Source organism: Trichoderma citrinoviride (genome assembly GCF_003025115.1).
Source record: "Trichoderma citrinoviride strain TUCIM 6016 unplaced genomic scaffold BBK36scaffold_13, whole genome shotgun sequence".
Taxonomy (NCBI): Eukaryota; Fungi; Ascomycota; class Sordariomycetes; order Hypocreales; family Hypocreaceae; genus Trichoderma; species Trichoderma citrinoviride.
The window spans coordinates 191738-210948 of NW_020194721.1; the positions used below are offsets into that span (position 1 = coordinate 191738).

Below are 19211 nucleotides of genomic sequence, written 5' to 3' on the forward strand. Positions count from 1 at the left end.
TATCAAAAAACGAATACTGCTATTGAATCTGCTCTGCTCCAGGATGACATGATCCTCCCATCTCCCTTTGAAAGTTCTACCTTGGATGTGCTTTAGCGCGTATCGCGTTGCCTTGACGATCGTGCGTGTTGGCTCTGCTCCCACCATTTCCTTCATCGAGACTGCGCTCCTTTGAGTGGCTTCCGCCGGCGGAATCATGTACTCATGACGAATGGGTGATGAATCATGAAATATGCAGCAACTTAAAGTTTTACTCGTCGTGAATCATCCAAACAATGTAGCTTGGATCTAGCGGGGAGCATCAAGCGGCTGGTTGCTGTAAGCACGGCTGTTGGGCGCCACCAATTTGGCTATCTCCTCTCACATTGTCGGTGAACATCTCGAAACTTTTCAACTAGCAAGTCAACACGGTTATGTCTATTAGCCTCAGCATGTCTGAGTTACAAGACACCAAAGCTCCTGAATGCATCCCATCGTGGCGAAAACTGGCGATATGTCGGTGGCTGTTGACAGGCTGTTCTCTTCACTGATCTGAACCCATGTCGTTCCCCCCTAATAAGCGTCGATCCATCTTTTCAGCGCCGGCACCTCCAGCCGAGAAAGCTCTGTGCAGCCAATGAATTCATCGACAATGACTTATGCCTTGCAGCCCTACCCACAGGGACACATGGCAAAGCTCTCTTGCCAGCGCTTGAACTTGGAATAGGAACTTCTCCCTTCGTGACCGTCTTTGTTCGTACCTCCCATCTCTTATGCCCTTGCTTTCTTTGTCCGTCGGCTAGTTCCCCTGGAAAGCATTCCATCGTGCCGGAACTACCGACTGCTCTCGTCAGTAGACCTCCGGCTGTATCCTAGCATCCCGGAGCTTCGGCCCCTCCCTGCTTTCGCGTCCACGGAAAGATTGTCGGACATCGTCTCGGGCATATTCGTCGCCGCCTTGACCTTCGCAAACTCCAGGCGTGCCATTCCCTGTTGCCGACAGAGCTCCGGAGTCCCCTCGTTCCCCAGCGCGGTAGGGAGCTATCAGCAGATGCTTGCACGACGCTGCTGAGATGCCTCTGCATTTGGAGGTACCGCCGGTCAGGGACCCAGAGCTTCGCCGGTCGCCGTCACCCCCGCCATCACCGTCACGGGCTCTTCAGACGTACAACGACAAATATGTTGTAGTATATGACTTTAGCGAAATAGGTCAATCTCCTCCAAGGCTTTTCCATCATTCGAACCTTTAGGGTTTACTAACTGGGACAACTAGACTATTACCAAGCTGCAAAAGAATTCACTGCGTTGCTGCAAGCCCTCGAAGCTACTGGCCTCCACGTCGAAGTGAGACCGGGGTACGAACAGACCATCCTTCTGTTTGTCAAGGCACCAAGTGCACTTCTCGGAAACAGGGTCTACAAGTTGAGGTATGATTTGCTTGACAAGTGTCTCATTCATTGCATTTCTGGTTGTTCCATCGATAGCAGTAAACTGATAGTACAAAACAGAGTGAGAGACTGGCTCTATGGCATCACGCAAACGCGGCCACCGGGAAACAAAGACACCATTGTGGCTGCATGGTATGAAGCTGAAGACCTCTTATCCATGGACCACCTGGTCAACTGGCCACAGTCCATGGGAGGAGCGGGCATCACCCCTGGTCTCGGCGAATGGAAGAATGTCAAAGCCATCTTCCCCATGCACAATGACAAAGTGAATCAGGCATTGCTACGAAGTTTCAGCAAGAAGCTACTGCTCGGAACCGAGGATCTCGATCAGATACGAGATCTCTTCGGGTCAAAGGTATGACGAAACTGAACAAGGTTTTCATCCACTGTTCGCTAACGCATTGGATTGATATCAGGTCGCCTTCTACTTTGCATTTGGACAGTCCTACTCAGCCTTTCTCCTCTTCCCAGCCGTTACCGGCCTCGTTTCTTGGTTGTGGCTACCAAAATACTCCATCGTCTATACCATATTGACTGTGATCTGGTGTACCGTCTTTCTCGAATACTGGAAGGTCCGGGAAGTCGACTTGAGCGTACGATGGCGGGTGAGAGGAGTCAACAAAACGAAAACGAATCGGCCAGAGTACAAATACGAGCGAGTCATCGTGGACCAATACGGCCGGACAATTCACTACACCCCTAAGTGGAAGCAGATTTCGCGTCAGCTTCTCCAGGTCCCGTTCATGGCCGTTGCGACTGTGGCGCTTGGCCTCATGATTAGTGCGGTATTTGCTGTCGAGATTCTGATATCCGACTCATATGACGGACCGACCAATCTCTACTTGGTGAGTTCATGAACAGAAGAAGAGGGTCGTAAAGCAAAGAAGGCCAGGCTAACGAGGCGCAGGACTATCTGCCTACCGTGCTGCTTGCCGTCCTGATACCCTACATCAGCTCATACCTCGAAACAGTTGCCAAGTGGTTAACAGACTTTGAGAACCACCGAACAGCAGACAGCCACGAAATGTCACTCACGCAAAAGATATTTATACTCAGCATCATCACAAACTACCTCCCCATTCTACTTACGGCTTTCGTCTACGTTCCATTTGGCGACCGGATATTTCCCTGGCTCGAAGACCACATTGTTCATTTCGCTCCCGATATCGGCAATCGTTTGACTGAGATGCCCTTCAGGCTGGATGCTGACCGTTTGCGGCATGAAGTCATCGCGTTGACTGTTACCGGGCAGCTCTCCAGCTTCTTCGAGGAGAATATCTTGCCCCTGATCAAGTATAAAATGAGCAGTTGGTACCGAGACTACCGTCGAAACTATACGAAGGATACGATCCTGATATCCATGGTCACTGATGACGAGGACGAGGCGCAGTTCCTGGAGCAGCGCCGCAACGAGGCCACGCTGGAGCCATACAATGTGCAGGATGACATTGCCGAGCTGGTGCTTCAGTTTGGCTACTTGGCCCTGTTTTCGTCTGCTTGGCCGCTTATCCCTCTGGGCTTCCTCATCAACAACTGGGTTGAGCTTCGGTCCGACTTTGCCAAGATTTGCATTGAGCACCAAAGACCGCCGCCGTCTCGCGCAGAAGGCATTGGGCCATGGATTGTCTCTCTGGAGATTCTCGTGTGGCTGGGCAGCATCTCCTCCGCAGCCATCGTTCACCTGTTTAGCACTGATGGCGTACTGAGCGGCGGCTGGTCAACTCTCCCACTGACCATCTTCGTCAGCGAGCACATCCTCCTCGCTCTGACGTGGATCACACGAGTCATTTTCCAGCGCCTCGGCTCCGAACAGCTACGCAGAGAGAGGAGCGAGCAGTACGCAAGGAGACTGTCGATTCTAGAGGAGATTGAGGAGGCCAAGCGCGATGGAGAACACATTGGCGTGCGGGAGCGAGAGCGCAGAAAGTCGCTGTTGATTGCGGGCAATGAGAGCTTCTGGACGAAGCAGCTGGAAGAGGGAGCGAGCGCGGCGGCTGGAATGAAGCTGATTTCGCTGGCGAGGAAGTCGGACAAAGAGGGCAAGAAGACGCAGTAGATTGATTCACGACGTGTCACAAGCATACGGATTGGGTCTTCTATATCGGGATAACCCGTTGATATAGATCCATACGCAGCCCGAACGGGGTCCCTCACAATTAGAGAAGAGGAGATACTACTGGCATATCAAGATGTTCAAGAAAATTGTTTCCACTCTTGACGTATCCGCAGCTTGTTTCCCCAGGATATCTCTGCACCTCAATATCCCACAGATCGTTGTGAAACTTCACGTTCCCCCTCTCGCAACCCCACACAAGTCATTTCTTCTAGGCACCAATGACATTCCTCTACCAATTCGCATCTCATAAACGCAACGGCTCTTGTCCCAAGACTCCGCAGTAATTTCTCTATCGGCTCTCGTCGGCGAATCCGGCGCCCGCCGTGCTCCGCATAGAAGCAAAAATCTCCTCCGCGTTTAAGCTTGAAAATTGGCTTCGAGCCGCGGCTTACTTGACCTTTCCCCGTTAAGATTGGAAACCTCCCTTGCACAAGAACTCGACCCTTTTCTCCCCAATTCATCTTCAGACAAGAAAGAAAATGCCAGAGAAGGAGAAAACGAGGAGTAACTCCAAAATGCTGCGCTGGGGCATCCTCGGAACGAGCTTCATCTCCCACACCGTCGTAAAATCCATCCTCGCGAGCCCCAACTCACGCATCACAGCCGTCTTTGGCCGCAACCAGGCCCGTCTCGACGAGTTCGCCGCAAAGTATGACATCGCCACCAAGTATCAGGATCTAGAGGCGCTCCTCGACGATGCCGAGGTCGACGTCGTGTATGTCGGCTTGCCCAGCCACATGCACTCCTCGGCGGTGATTGCCGCTGCGAAGAAGGGCAAGGCTATTCTCTCGGAGAAGTCGCTTGCGACGACTATGGAGGACTCGCATGCCATGATTGCAGCCGTTAAAGAGGCGAACGTCTTTTTCCTCGAAGGCCTCATGTATCTCTGTCATCCACTGATGGAGAAGGTCGCCTCCATTGTCAAATCTGGCGCTCTTGGCAACGTCAAGGGCATGTCCGGCTACTACGCCGCCAACATCTGGAAGAAGGCCAACCCTTTGGGCATGGGTACCATATACAACCTGGGCTGTTATCCCGTCTCCCTTGTCCACTTCATTATGGAAACGGCATACGGATCCGAGGCGTTTGAAAAGCGACAAGTCGCTGGCTTGGGCAATCTTTCCAACGAGGGCAGCCTGCATGCCCGTGATGCATCTCTCAACGTCCGCTTCGACAACGGCGTCCTGGCCACGATCCAGTCAACCGACAGCTTTGGCAACGACTTCTCCTTTTCTATCCAGGGCGACAAGGGCGTGCTACGATTCAAGACGAACCCCTGGCTGCCGCTGGCGGGTGACAACGTCATGGAGCTCAAGACCTATGGAGGGGCCACGGAAGAGATTGTTGTTCCCGCGCAGATGGATGCTTTCGGGCACCAGGTGAAGCGCGTCGAGGACTGCATCACACAGGGCTTGAAGGAAGCGCCAAGGCCATCACCGAGCTGGGCGAACTCGGTCGAGATTATGAGCTTATTGACTGAGTGGGAAGCTGACATCAAGAAGCGGGCTTAATCTGAAGCGGGCATCACCTGTTATTAGCAATTACAGCGTTTCATATCCAACATTTTTTTCTTGAATATTATATACAAGTAGAAGACCGAATCATTTAGATAGCAAAACCACCAGAATCAACCTGTCTCGGCTCTCCGGCAGCCTCGAAGGTCCCATTCGGCAACAGTCTCACGGCCTGCGCAGTGCTCTGCCCCGGCGCGACCCAAGTAACGTTGTGACCAAGCGACTTCATATACGCCACTGTCTCATTGTCGTAAGCATACTCAAACGTCACCTGGTCGGGAACGAGCTGGTCATGCAAGCGTGGCTGAGCAAGCGCTTCGGGAGTCGTCATGTTGCCATCCAGCACGTGAATCGTGTTCTGAATGTTTGCCGTAATGATCCTGCTTCCGCCTGCAGACCCAAGCGCCAGATAGAGCTTCCCGTCTGCCGTCTCGGCAATGATGGGCGAGATGGACGATAGGGGGCGCTTTCCAGGACGGATGTAGTTTGCTGGGCTGGGGATGTAGCCGAAGCTGTTGCTGAGGCCGGGGATACTGAAGTCGTTCATTTCATTGTTCATGATGACACCAGTTTCGGGGACAATCAGCGTTGATCCAAATATCAGGTTGACTGTCGTTGTCATCGAAACAGCCATCCCACTGGCATCCGCAGCGACAATATGCGACGTTCCCGGAGTCTCAAGCGACTCTAGTCCTTTGGGGTCATAGTAAGCGACCGGTTCAGTTTTGTTGTACGAGATCTTGGACCGAATCTCGGCTCCAGTTGCAGGCTCTATCATCTCCTTCTGATACTTGTCGATTCCGTCGACAAAAGACGGATCGCCCAGTTCAGTTCGCTGACCGTACGCAAACCGGATAGCTTCATCCAACAGATGCGTCGTCCGGTTCACTTGAGAAGTTTCGTTGAACCCATCATATCCCCCGATAGTGTTGAGAGCGCTGAGTGCGACAGCACCACTTGAAGGAGAGCTTGTGCTGGTGACCTTGTAGCCACGGTAGTTGATGTGCAAGGGCTCTCTGATGGCAACTGTATAGTTCTTGAGATCCTCCAGCGTCATGATCCCTCCAGCTGCTTTCAGTGCGCGAATGGTGGCATTAGCAATGGGACCGGTGTAAAAGGCATCAGCGCCATGGTTGGCAATAGCCTCGAGCGTATCAGCATATCTTTTGCGAGTCATAGTCTCGCCCAGCCGGACGAGGCGTCCCTTTGGGGCAAAGTCAATGGCCCACGCTGGATCTTCCGTGAGGAAGTTATTAGGACTCAGTCCCTTGATGGCGCTGATCAAGTCTGCATTCACTTCGAAGCCGTATCTGGCAAGCTTAATGGACGGCGTGATGACATGGGCCCAAGGCAGAGCGCCGTACTTGTCGTGGACATACTCGAGGCCTCGTAGCTCTCCGGGAACGCCGCTGGAAGATGTCAGTGTCAACATACACAGCACCCAGGGAGAATGCTGCTCATTGCAGGGCTTACCTTGCCATACCACCGTGAAGGCTCAAGTCCTCATTGTCGTTATACATGTCTTGGGTCGCAGCACCCGGCGCCGTCTCACGCATGTCGACAAACTCGTACGTGCCATCACTCTGCCTCAGCAGCAAGAAGCCGCCCCCACCAATGCCGCTGTGATACATCCCAATGACGCCCACACAGATGACTGTGCCCACGAGCGCATCAACGGCGTTTCCTCCATCCTTGAGCATTTGAATGCCGATTTCACTGCATACTGAGCTTTGTGAAGCGACGGCTCCTTGCTTCGGGATCTCAACACCGGGAGGTGGACTGCATGGCGGTGTTGGCGATGCTCTGCTGTAAGGCAACACGGACAGAAGTAGTGTAAGTGGTCTAACCACTGATCTTAGTCGGAGCTGGGTCATGCTGGAGTATGAGGTCGAGGATTGATCCGCAGTCGAATAGAGACTCCCAAAGGACTAGGACACCAGGAAGAGTCCTCCGAGGAGAGGATTGAGCTCGTCTTATATGCTGCCATGCTTCTCCGTACGGCACACCACATCGTCTGCGACATCCCCGAATTGTTGGCCGATTCCCAATTCCCTGAAAGAACATACTTAGCTCAATGGATATCGGGACAACCGCGATAGTACGGTTAGGTCGGCGTATCAGTCGTTGGGTCACCGACAAACGGCGCTCGAGCCCTGTCGTCTTTGCGGGGGAATCCAGGACAGGGATCTCTACGAGGCTAGCAAATGCTACTCTGGTTCCTCAAAGGGACAGGAGATAAAGGCACCCGCGGTCTATGATTCAGGGAGACGACGAGCTTTCGAGAGCCCGCGGATCTAGTATGACGTCTGGATCATCCAGATGCATCGTTATCTCGGCCTTCCTGTCTAAGCTAGAGTAATTCAGAACCCGGCTGGTCGGAGGTCACATCCGATTTCCAAGAACAGTTGCAGGCAACATGCTATGATATAGGTACAACCAACAAATGTCTTAAAGGACTATAAGAAGTCTTCCAAGATGCTCCGTAAAATGATGCTCAACGCCATTGATTGCACTCCTAAATACGCGATATATGTCACCATCATACTTAGCTTCCTCCTCCAAGTCTTCAACTGCCGCAAGCCACATCTTGACAGTCATCCCTGTTCAACTCTTGCGCGTCTTTGGAGCTCACAGAGGGCGCATGTTACGGGTCTTTTACACTTGCCATCCCCACTTCCCCTCACCTTGAAGTCCAGGGAATGCGAATCCGCTATACCAAAATCGATGGTTCTTTGTTACAACCCACAGTGTCATTATCTCTGTTTCTTTCCGATTTGCAGTTCTTACAAAAGAGATTCGGAAGTTAGCTAGCCAAGGGGCCAAAAAGAACACCATGCTTGGCATAGTCAACACCACAGTCGGAGTTGGCCGACCGTGGGCACAATCACGATAATCAGAGGCCAGGAAGCGACTCATTGACGCCGAGGTCGGCGAAACGTAGACAGTGATCCAAGGATAGGTTGTATACACATATTATCGTCACGAAGGTTGTATCCCCTGTAACGCGTCACAGCTCAGCCAACGCCGTAAGCACTCTCTTCAGCCCCTCCCGCAGATAGTCCTCCGGATGTGAAAACACAATCCGAAACCAACCAGGCTCTTCTGAACCAAACGCCGTCCCAGACGCCAGAAACACCTTGTGCTTTAGCAATGCCGTGGCTATTGTCATGTTCAAATCACTCGTCTCGGCATTGGGATGAAGCTTTTTAAAGACGCTCCCCAGGTCCACCCACAGGAAGAAAGCAGCATTCACACCCGGTCGATAGCTGACGCCGTTGTCCTTTGCCCACGAAGTCACCACCCTGTACTGCTCTGCCAGCCTCCTCTGATTCTCGGCGACATATGCTTCCACCCAGGCGTCGTCCTCAAGAATGTTCGCTGTGGCATGGTCGGCAATGGATGACGCTGAGCTGTACAGGTTGAGGGGAATCAGCGCAGCGTGCAGCGATGGATTGGCCTGTGAGATGAGCGCGCCCACTCTGAGGCCGTTGGCCCCGAAATCCTTGGACATGCCCCAGAGAACGTGGACTCGAGACGGGTCGATGATGCCAGTTGGGTCAATGCTGAGACAGGATGTGAATGGTTCAAGAGGAACGCCGGTGTCAACTGTGTTCTCCCAAACGGAGAGGGCATAGATCTCGTCGCTGATGAAGTGCATCTGGTACTTTTCGCAGAGCCTCAAGAGCCCAACAATGGTGTCTCTCGAGTAACATCTGCCAAGCGGATTGTGAGGATTGCAGAGCACCAACCCTGCCACCTTCGTTCCTTCAGCTTCTGCCTTTTTCAGGGCCTCTTCGTACTTGGCGACGGCGTTCTCGCTCAACGGATCAACGCCGTGAAAGGGAACGGGAATGACTTTTGCTCCCGTGCGAGCCGTCAAGTCCTCGATGAAAGTTCCGTAATACGGCTGTCCCAGCAGGAATGCTTCTCCGGGGTTGGCACACGCCCATGAGAGATGCTCAATCGCTGAGCTGCACCCATTGGTGACGATGACATGAGCGGGAACGATTGGGGTCACGGGCTTGAGATGCTTGTTGAGGAAACGAGCCATGGCTTTCCGCAGATGCTTCGACCCGGAGGCACCGTCTCCATAAGTGAAGGCGTGGTTGGACAGGGTCAAGTTCTCGTGGATGTGCTTTGAGAGAGTATCATGCATGAGCCTGTTTTCGGCGACGCCCAAGCTGACAGTTCCAGAGGGGTTTGTGTCTGGATCCCACAAGTCTTGCAGAACTTTCCATATTGTGAGTCTTTGGGAGGCTTGCTCGGAGTGTTTGGCCCGTTCTGAGAGCGACATGATGGGCGTGGTGGTGCTTCGGTCGGTTCAGCTGTATGAATACAGGAGGGAGGAGATACCGTGTGAGCTGAGTGGAGATATGGCTTGCAAGAATCCAGAGACTTGGTAAGAGTTTGGAGGGATGATGATTTGACGATGTAAGATAGGAAGAGGAAGGAAAACAAGAAGAGAGAACGATCAATCCTAGAGGCTCTTTATATACATCAAAGATCTGGATCGTGAATGAATGTCTTCAGAAGGCGCGTGGGAACCCGCGCCCTCTCACGGCATCTTTGGCGTCATCAGGCGCCAAACCGGAGCCAAAATCGAGAGCTACCTTGGCAGCGGTTTTAAGGCAAATGAGTCAGACACACGAAATGATAACGACGTCACGTGTCACTTCGTGGCTATTGAACCTCTGGATTCTCTTATGCGCAATGGATGTCTTGTTCAATGTTGATGTGAGTTTTTAGTGGCTTCTCAGGCCTTGAATGGCGGTATCTTGTAGGTTAGCCATGATGAGTGTCGAAGAAGATACTCGCATGCCTCACAAGAGTGGCCCATCAAAAGCGGCATATGAATGAGAGACGTTAACCTGAGTCTAGCGATGGAGGAGTCTGTTGGAATGTGTAGTATGCACGTCATTATGCAAGTGTTGGAGATGATCAAGATTTAATTTGTCTTCAACTGCAACCAGATCGCAAAGCATTTCTTTTGCAAGCGGCGTTTAGCTGGATCATGCTCCTGCCCTCGAGCTGTTACAACTACCCGGCATTAAATGATGACCCTCCTTGACTTTTAGGGTGAATGGAGCACCTACTCCAAATGCAGGATACTTATTCTCCGGTTCTCCGTCACTTTCACCAGCGACTCGCCCTACAAGTTGGTGTATACTACCGGAGATGTGCGGGATCTGGGTTGCCGTATTGGGCAATCAGGGAACCTCCAACCCGGCGTCATGAAAGTCGCGAGCTTGTCTCCGAACCAGAAATTGCCTGAGAAGAGCGTTCCGATACGCGCCATGTTAAATAGATACGTGATTTCGAAGAGATGTATATATATTGCCTTGAATCCAGCTGGTCTGAGGTGTCTTGTTCATACTCATCAGTAAAAGCCAAGAGCCGATATACCAGATCACCTGTCAATCATATCACAAAGTCTACCTCAACTTGCAATCCATCACAATGACCAAGGTCCTTCTCCTCGGCGCTACAGGTTACGTTGGCAAGCGACTAGCCGACACTCTTGTCCGAAGCGGCCAATACAAAGTGTACGGCATCGCTCGCTCGGAGGCTAAGGCAAAGACACTGGCTCTGGCAGAGGTTACGCCCATCATCTGCGCTGATCCGGTCAATGAGCCCGCAGCCTATATGGATGCCGTCCGCAACCAGCACATCGATGTCATCGTTGATATTGCCGGAGCGCACCAAGAGTCGGCTAAGTTCCTCAGTCACGCAAAGGAGATTGCTAAAGAGCGATTGAACAGCTATGCTGCCGCTGGCATCACGGGCCCCAAGCTGGGCTTCATCTACTGCTCCGGCACCTGGGTCCACGGATCCAGCAACCAGCCGGTGAACGATCTTCACATTGCCGGCCCCAATGCTGCCACTCCTCCTCGGGCCCTTGTTGCGTGGAGAGTTGGACTCGAAAATTCCATCCTTGCTTCCTCAGACGTTTTGGATGTCGCTGTTGTACGGCCTGCTCTGATCTATGGCCGCGAAAACACCATTTGGACTCCGTTCATCTTGCCACTTCTCCAAGCGGCCCGCAGTGGCTCATCAGAGCCTGTCAACATCCCCCTGCAAGCCGACGCCAGACCGGCTCTCATCCACGTCGAGGATGTGGCCACCGGTTTCCAAAAGGTGATTGAGAATCTGTCCTTGATCAATGGTGGCTCCGTTTACCCGGTCTTTGATCTTCTCACCAGCCAGGAGAGCATGTCCGAGATCTTTTCAGCCATAGCCTCTGCTTGGGGATTCAAGGGAGATTGCAAGTTGGTTGGACCTGGCGACGATTTGTTTGCCGAAGCCATGAGCACGACTCTGCGGGGTTCTTCATCGCGTGCGAAGCAGCTGCTTGGATGGGAGCCGACCAGGACTAATGGATATGTGGCGGATATGGACGTGTATGCGGCTGCCTTTGCCTCTCAGTACTGATGCTCTGGGGATTTAATCGCCTTAGACGCCGTCATATTTCATGAGTAGCCTCAACTTAGAATGTGTTAGCAAGCGGAACAAATGGATCATACATTCCAGTCGCGTAAAGAGTGTGAATTGATATATATATCTTGTCGTGAGCAGTTTGCTTCTTGATGGATTAGCATGTCATCTTCTAGAGCATGCACCGTTATAGACGGATGGAGAGTAGATAACACTGTGATCGAGACGATCGATTTGATAGAGAGACGCCTATCTTTTCAAGAGGACATTCCTCGGCCCTGAAAGGGGGGATTCTTCGTTACTCGTGGTGTATAAACAGTGACTATCTTATATGTCAAGGGCAGCAATCGAAGTTGAAGAGTTCAAATGCAAATGGAATCGCATCAGTGCCTCAACTGCTGCGCTTGTTGAAAGCCGAACACTACTTACAGCATTTGAAGTTAGCGTCAAGGTTCCTTAGCGCACAATTCCCGCGCAATGGTACTTATGGGAGCAACGCCCCACCTGCAAATGCTCTTATCGGACATTTTCTTATCGCCCTGAAAAACTTCTGGAGCCAAACATTTTCTTCCTTAGATCCATCCGGTCCATCAAGTCTTCTTTCTTCTTTATACCCAAACTCGTCGCTATTTCTCACCTCGAAACACCCAATCGTCATCATGCGCCCTCTCACCGAAGAAGAGACGCAAGCCGTCTTCAAAAAGCTCGCCGAATACACTGGCGCATCGCTCAAGAACATCATCGCTCCCCAAGAAGATGGTGATCGCAACGTTTTCCGCCTGTCGCAAAACCGAGTCTATCTGGTCCGGCTCTCCATGGCCAACCTGGCGACGTCCATTGCCCGCGACAACCTGCTCTCTCTAGGAACCTGTTTGGGTATGCGCTGCCTCTCCCCTCACAGACTACGCACAAATTGAAGCTAACGTGACATCTGCTCAACAGGCAAGTTCACCAAGTCTGGCAAGTTCCGCATCCACATCACGGCCCTCCCCATCCTCGCCGAGCACGCACGACACAAGCTCTGGATCCGCCCCAATGGAGTCATGCCCTTTCTCTACGGCGGAAACATTGTCAAGGCCCACGTTGGCCGATACTCGGAGGACTGCCCCGAGCACCAGGGCCTCGTCGTCTACACCATGGACGACGTTCCTCTGGGCTTCGGAGTCAGCGCTCGCAGCACTGCCGAGAGCAGGAGACTCGACCCGACCGGAGTTGTATGCTTCCGACAAGCCGATTGCGGAGAATATCTGCGTGACGAAGATACCCTGTTCCAGTCTGGCTAGAGACAAACGGTACGATTAGTTCGAACGGTTAAACGGCCTTTCTTTCGGGCAGCAAGATGTTACACTTTGGAGTTCAAGGGCGTTGGTGGCAACAATACTTTTACCATTGGCATGGCGTTTAAAATCTGGAGGATGCTGAAGAAGGGTCTTTCACCGAAGGAGATGCGAAGAGTCGACATTAGAGTCGCAGGCACACGCGGAGAGTTGGTTACGTGACGAATGTCTGGATGTGAAAACGCGAATCATCTGAAGGTGCGTCGTATCATATTCGGACACCTGCCACCTCTGTCCAAGGAAATCGTCAACTTGCTCCTGTATGACCAGGAAGCAGATCAGTTGGCACAACGCTTCATGGAGCATCAGGGCATATACCTCTTTAATGAAATAGCATCACAATTTCTTCACCAGCCCCTGCATCTCTACAATGTGACTATGTCGACAGTTCAAAATCTGCCAGCGTGAGAGTGACGGGCAAGTCACTCAGAGTTGGTTCCATTCCTGTGCTTATCCATCCATACCCGTGCGTACTCAACCACCTCACGCACAGAAAACAGCCGGCACTCAGCTGCCCCGACTTTTCCGCGTATGACGTGGCAGTCCCTCTCAAAATCAGCCCCGAGGTCCTCGAAATCATCGTCGGTTATTGGCACGATGTCTTTCACAGTCATCCACTGTCGTTGGCCGTTGAAGTTTATGGCGAACGAGTTGTCTACAAGGGGAGCGGGCTTCTGGAGGCGATACTCCGCAAGATGAAGAGCGGTGCACCTGTCCCATCCAACTCCTATCAGCAGGACCCAAGCATCTACTATTTCAAGTTTGGCCAGCGGGCTTGATTCGCCAAAACGACAGTCTGGCGCATGTCCCTTCGTGATCATGTCTGCTAGAGGACCAACTGCCGCAAAAGACGTCTGTGGATGGGCAGATCGCTCAGCACCACGCCATTTGCGCAGCGTCTCCGGGACAACGCCTACTCTTCTGCAGACCGTCGTGTCCGGATCAAAAGCTGGCGTAGAGTCTCGTATTGTTTGCCACCATGATTCGGGAACTGGAGGAGCCCTCCATGCTGCAGGATCTGAATTTTCGCCTGTGAAAGTTGGGGCGACGAGAGTGACTGTCGAACCGAGCGCAGAGAAGAGAGATGCGATGAGTGAGGGTGCGAAGCCGGGAATAAAGCCGATGGATGCAAGGGAGGAGTGGACAATGAGAACCGGATAGTCGCCGGCGTGGGGAAGGTTGGTGAAGAGATGCTTGAATGAAGCGGTAAGCTCCGACGGAGTGACGATACCACTGTATTTGGGGTTGCCAGACATTATGAAGACACGGCAATGAAACTTTGAAGCATCTAAATAGAAGCAGCCTTAATGAAGATGATTGAACCGACGCTGAGTTATATCGCAACGGAGATAGATAGGTGAGGGGGAATGAAATTCACCGAATGACTCATCGGCTCGAACTTCCTCAATCCTCCGCATGCACTTGTGCGACAGAAATTTAGCCATCAAATCAACTCGCTACCTTACATAGGGAATGCTATTCGCCAGCGCTTTTGTTCGTCCATCTTCTCTCACTTTTGAAACTTAGCCTTCATCGACACCCTGTCCTGGTTGACATTTCCAACCGTGCCCACGAATCCCTTCTGCCGAACCCCATCCAGCACCCGCTCTCTGTTCTGAACTCCAGCCTTGAGGTCCCCCTTCAGTCCGACCGCAGTCTTCAAGATGTCGTCCACATCACCCTCAAAGTTGGTGTGATCACGGGGCGATCTCCATGCGACCATATCATCCGGCCTGATGAGAACCGCATTCCGCTCCCAGATGTCCCGCACATGCCTCTCTGTCGGCAAATGAACCTTCTTCAACGGGATGCCCAAGCGCTCCGCAGCCTTTCCGAACTCCTCAGCCATTTTACCATCTTCGGAAAAGTCGACAATGGTGTACTCCTCGCCAAACAAGTCAAAGATGCTCGTCTCGCCATCGGCAAGCCAGACATGCGGCGGCCTCGCTCCGGGCCACGTCGACGGGACATAATGGCGGAAATTCCACTCGGGCTCCGAAGCGTCGGGATCGCCAACGACGACCGGCGACGCGTTGTATCGGTAGCCCATCTCGATGCCATGGTCCTTGTTCTCGCTGTCGTTGGTCAGGAAGTAATTCGCCAGCTCCGCCTTGTAGGCCTTTGCCAGCTTGCTCTGCGAGAGGATATCGGCCCCGACCTGAGCACAGCTACTCCAGATCCTCACCCATTTCTGCCACAAAGTACCCGAATGATTAATGTTTCGCACCGCGACGGGCAGACGCTCCAGCTCATACGACTTCAAAAGCTGCTCGCCGCCAAACCCGTTCAACACGGCAGCGAGCTTCCACCCGATATCGAAGCTGTCTCCGACGGCAGTGTTCATGCCGTAGCCCCCCATGGGAATGTTCTGGTGGGCTGAGTCGCCTGCGAGGAAGACGCGTCCGCCTGGAGAGATGTACCTCTCGGCAACGCAAATGTTCGGTCGCCAGGTGCTCTTGACCAATATTTCGTCAATCTTGATGGGATACGGCGCTGAAGGACCCCCGAGCGCGTTGTAGACTGTTTCCACAGGGTCCAACTTCTCCCAATCTGCGTCGATTGGGATCGGCGTGTGCATGGTCCATGTGTTGACCTCGTCTTGCGCAATGAAGAAAGCCCCATTGGCAAACCCAATGTGCCAGAACTGCCCTTGCTTGTGCAGCCTGGTGATGTCTCGCGACTTAAAGTGAACCAACATCATGGCTCCAGGACTATGTTTGGAGCAAGTCATGAGATGTCAGTCTAATCGACTAGTCAAGAGGGCTTGGACAAACTTACACAGGTCCACCAAGGAGGTTGATTCCGAGTGATCTGCGGACACGGCTTCCAGCTCCATCACAGGCGACTACATACTTGCTGCGAACAACATGTTGTTCGCCCGTGGTTACGTCCGTGAGCGTAGATTCCACCCCATCAGCCGTCTCTGTAAGAGACTCAAACTTGAGACCGAAATGCGCATCGATGAGCTTCTCGGCTTGGATTCGAGGCTTGAGCCATGCCTCGAGGACTGCCTGAGAGCAGCGCTGGTAAGGCTCTCGCGGGAGAGTGCCGTCGTTTTGCGACTTGATACGCTTCCGCCACTCATCGACGGAGTCCAGCTTCTAGAATTGCACATTAGTCGGAATCTCGCTTCCTGAAAGTGGTATCAACAACTCACCCATCGAGCTACTTCTTCTCCCTCTTCTGAGAGCCCGGTACTGAAGATCACATCGAAGGAGTACTGTGGAGGAACACCTAAGTCAAGAGGTCAGGGGCCGTTCCTGAGAGCGTAGACTTCAAGGGTTAAAATGCTCACCAATCTCTCGCAGCCCTTCGGCGAGGCCAAGTCGGCGGAAGAGCTCCATGCTGCGACAGTTGGTGATATCCATCTTGGGCCACTTTGTTGTGTCCAAGTTTCGTTCAACCATCATGGTGTTGATGCCATGGCGAGCGAGCTGGGTGGAAAGAATAAGGCCAGCTGGACCTCCGCCAACTACCAGCACTGGTGTTTCGTGGCGGATAACCTGGACACATTGATGTTAGAGATGGCCTTGTGTTGTTTATTAGTGAAGACTTGCTGTCGAGCTGGGCATCTTGTGCAATATAGGGTTTCTCTGAAGTTTAGTGATGGGAAGAGTCTAGTCTAATCGTCGGATGCTGAACATGGTCTGTCATTCGCAATCATCAATTCGTGAAGAAGTATAGTCTCTATATATCTATCTGCTTCAGACGATACAAGCTGGTTACAGACTATCTTCTGTCTCTTCGCTTCCCGATTTGGCATCCATCAGTGTCCCACAACGCATGCTTCTCTGCAGGGACCTTCTCAGCCAATTACCAACGCTCCTTACCCCCATTGTCCTAGATCTGGAGGTACGGAGTAACCACACGCGCGATCTGATCACATCGTACAGGCATCAGTAATGATGTGTTAATCATCGCGTAAGGGTCAATTCCGCCCCCCAGGAACGAACAACAGCCAAGACCATACTCCGTTACAGGTCTATGACTAAGAGCAAAGAAATTCGGATGCAGTATGTAGTGCCAAGAATGGATAAATCAATTTGCAAGACCTTGAAAGGTGAGTTGGCGAAGGATACCTAGGAATCCAATGTCTGAGACTCCGATCTTCACTGTACCGTGTGGGGGTTTAAGCTGAATGCTATCATACGTGACACGATTTGTGTGGTTACGGTATGTTGGCATTTCCTGACAAAGGCTGAGGTGATACCAAAAAGTGACAGAATGATAAGCATATGTAATTACCTTTCACAGATCTACAGGAGAATCTGGGCGAACCCCCAGCCTCATGCTCCCATAAACGTGAGTTCAAGCTTTGCTCCTCTATAGACGTATCAAGGGAGTCAGCAAGGTGCCTACATTTCCTTCAGTCACAAGTCAAGCAATGCAGTCATACCTCAGATGTGTCCTCAGCTGCGGCCATGGAAATATCGCCATCGGAATTATACACCTGGCGCACCTGAATGCATGTAACATCTTGCTTCCCAATCCGAGCACAGGGACACCCCATGCCTGCCGGCGAACCGACTTCACCCTTGCAAGCGCGCGTTAACTTCGCGATTAACTCGCCTTGATGCACGTTTCAGCGGAGATACGATGCAGTATAGCAGCTGGTTCGAGATCTTTCCGATGCGAATTTAAGAAACCCAGGCTTCTTTGACTGAAAATTGCCCATGCATGCCGAAAACATGCCAAATTTCCACTCTTATGCTTCGCATGGCCCTTTCTCTGGTGTGTACTTTGTTGCCCCTTATGACTGGACAAGTCGTCCAGATTTTCATCTCTTCGGCAAACAACAGTATGTACCTGTACGCTGATACCCCTTTGCCGAAAAGACTGGGTCAGCAGCATGCAGATGCATGAGACAAAAGTGAAGCCCAGCCTTGGGGTTACAAGCGTTACTCAGGGCAAAGCTCCGCTTACCAATGCACAAACCATCACAGGCGAAACTTGCCACGATGTTATATAATCGCAGGATAATCCGCATGTCCGTTTGGCATTTCATGTAAGTATGTCAGATCGACCTAGCTAGTAAATGCGGTGGGAAGAATTCCCGAGTCGAGGTAGGGAGGGCCCATGCCTAAGTCGCAGATCATGAGGAGCCTATAGGAGATCGGATGCAAACGCCTGCTGACCTTTTTGATTCAATTTCTCCGCAGCTTCCGGGATTCATATATACCAAGGCAAAGGCGTGAACTTTAGTGAAAGGTCAAGGCCAAGGTCAAACTGCTCACTCGGCCTCGTCTTGCGTATCTTTAATCTACTTCGGCGAAGAAAGAACTCAGCCAAGAGCACGGTTCTCGTCTTCGACTGGGCTGTTCCTTTTGAAGGGGCTACAGAATGATTTCATGGCGCCAAATCGCTATTACATCAAGATCAGAGAAATGGTGCTGCCCACCTGGGCGAGCACAGAGGCCAGTTGAAACGGAAAATAGAGAAGAGGAAGAAGTTAAGAGGAGTGTATCCAGTGCAAGTCTCTCTACAATCTTGCTTGATGTGAAAATTTGCTACAATTTGCGTCGCTGAGCACTTGCTCTGCGTTCTCACTTAAACGGCCCTTGATTCCGCGTATTCCTTGTCAAATAGAGCATGGGTCTAAGGAGCACCATCTTTCTCATGGTCAGGTTACTGTACCAGGTTTCCTCTTAACTGAGCGGATGGGATATTCCGGTGCAGTTCACTTGTAGGCAATGAGTATCTGAATCACAAACAGATACCAAACTCATCCTCATACACCATAACAAGCATCAACGGGTGCATTGAATAGTTTCTGCCATAGCACCATAAGAGTATACACGTAGGACGAAAAGAATCGACTGGAATGAGTGGTACGTCTTTGCTCCCGAACGTGTAGTGTAGCTGAGTTTCAAGCCAAACCACTCATCGCCTGACCTCGGCTCAATTGATATAGGGATCAGCTAGCAGCTACATTTATACATTTACGCTCCTTAGTCCATTTCCTCCTGAGCAATAGTACAAGCGGCAGGACCAAGCCGGTAGACCCATGTGTAAGGCCGCCTTTTACTCTATTGTGGTCCTCACGCCGACACTAACACAGAGTGATACGGCCACGCATTCTGGCATACGGATAGATTGACAAATGGGTATGGGCCGGCCGCTTGTGTTCGGGCCCGGCAACTTCATCCGGCGGCCGGACTTCCATTGTCTCTCGTTCCGGGACCGTTGATGGGGAGACGGCCAACCGGATGGCCTCGGCGCACTCAGCGGGGGTTGTAGGCTGCGGTTAGCAGGCAGGGTTCGGGGCTGCCGGCGTAACCCGGCTCTCCGCAAATTCTGCAAACACGACTTGTTGCGGAGAATTGCTTCGTATCGTATACCTCGATAGGTAGGATGATAGAAGGGCCAGAGAGTGACACAGCTATCG

The 19211-nt window shown here is 52.0% G+C and overlaps 8 protein-coding genes across 8 annotated transcripts; 4 read left to right on the forward strand and 4 right to left on the reverse strand.

Annotated features, from left to right (window-relative positions):
- Positions 1 to 1052: 1052 nt before the first annotated feature.
- Positions 1053 to 3483, forward strand: BBK36DRAFT_1126279 (hypothetical protein; the record flags this gene model as incomplete). Its single annotated transcript, XM_024891367.1, has 5 exons — positions 1053 to 1188; positions 1253 to 1406; positions 1488 to 1782; positions 1844 to 2272; positions 2335 to 3483. 5 exons carry the CDS (start codon positions 1053 to 1055, stop codon positions 3481 to 3483), a joined length of 2163 nt encoding a protein of 720 aa, XP_024746623.1.
- Positions 3484 to 4054: 571 nt separating this feature from the next.
- On the forward strand, positions 4055 to 5054 carry BBK36DRAFT_1181548 (NAD(P)-binding protein; the record flags this gene model as incomplete). Its single annotated transcript, XM_024896255.1, has 1 exon — positions 4055 to 5054. The coding sequence occupies exon 1, from the start codon at positions 4059 to 4061 to the stop codon at positions 5052 to 5054; it is 996 nt and encodes a 331-aa protein (XP_024746624.1). The 5' UTR covers positions 4055 to 4058.
- A 94-nt stretch (positions 5055 to 5148) lies between these two features.
- On the reverse strand, positions 5149 to 6931 carry BBK36DRAFT_1126408 (gamma-glutamyltranspeptidase; the record flags this gene model as incomplete). The annotated part of the gene is made up of 2 exons (XM_024891376.1): positions 5149 to 6466; positions 6531 to 6931. The coding sequence occupies 2 exons, from the start codon at positions 6929 to 6931 to the stop codon at positions 5149 to 5151; spliced, it is 1719 nt and encodes a 572-aa protein (XP_024746625.1).
- A 1133-nt stretch (positions 6932 to 8064) lies between these two features.
- Positions 8065 to 9351, reverse strand: BBK36DRAFT_1126413 (PLP-dependent transferase; the record flags this gene model as incomplete). Its single annotated transcript, XM_024891377.1, has 1 exon — positions 8065 to 9351. The coding sequence occupies one exon, from the start codon at positions 9349 to 9351 to the stop codon at positions 8065 to 8067; it is 1287 nt and encodes a 428-aa protein (XP_024746626.1).
- Positions 9352 to 10514: 1163 nt separating this feature from the next.
- Positions 10515 to 11486, forward strand: BBK36DRAFT_1126175 (NAD(P)-binding protein; the record flags this gene model as incomplete). The annotated part of the gene is made up of 1 exon (XM_024891355.1): positions 10515 to 11486. The coding sequence occupies one exon, from the start codon at positions 10515 to 10517 to the stop codon at positions 11484 to 11486; it is 972 nt and encodes a 323-aa protein (XP_024746627.1).
- A 650-nt stretch (positions 11487 to 12136) lies between these two features.
- Positions 12137 to 13039, forward strand: BBK36DRAFT_1136293 (60S ribosome subunit biogenesis protein NIP7). The gene is made up of 3 exons (XM_024892937.1): positions 12137 to 12365; positions 12432 to 12981; positions 13015 to 13039. Exons 1-2 carry the CDS (start codon positions 12149 to 12151, stop codon positions 12770 to 12772), a joined length of 558 nt encoding a protein of 185 aa, XP_024746628.1. The 5' UTR covers positions 12137 to 12148; the 3' UTR covers positions 12773 to 12981; positions 13015 to 13039.
- Positions 13040 to 13248: 209 nt separating this feature from the next.
- On the reverse strand, positions 13249 to 14082 carry BBK36DRAFT_59226 (aminoglycoside 3-N-acetyltransferase; the record flags this gene model as incomplete). Its single annotated transcript, XM_024898320.1, has 1 exon — positions 13249 to 14082. One exon carries the CDS (start codon positions 14080 to 14082, stop codon positions 13249 to 13251), a length of 834 nt encoding a protein of 277 aa, XP_024746629.1.
- A 254-nt stretch (positions 14083 to 14336) lies between these two features.
- On the reverse strand, positions 14337 to 16236 carry BBK36DRAFT_22591 (hypothetical protein; the record flags this gene model as incomplete). The annotated part of the gene is made up of 4 exons (XM_024897945.1): positions 14337 to 15537; positions 15605 to 15927; positions 15984 to 16060; positions 16122 to 16236. 4 exons carry the CDS (start codon positions 16234 to 16236, stop codon positions 14337 to 14339), a joined length of 1716 nt encoding a protein of 571 aa, XP_024746630.1.
- Between the last annotated feature and the right edge of the window lie 2975 nt (positions 16237 to 19211).

Excerpts from the sequence above, each read along its gene's own strand:
- BBK36DRAFT_1136293 (XM_024892937.1), top strand. The coding sequence starts at position 12,149 with ATGCGCCCTCTCACCGAAGAAGAGACGCAAGCCGTCTTCAAAAAGCTC. Across the intron at positions 12,366-12,431 it reads CTCTCTAGGAACCTGTTTGG|GCAAGTTCACCAAGTCTGGC; the intron begins GTATGCGCTGCC and ends TCTGCTCAACAG.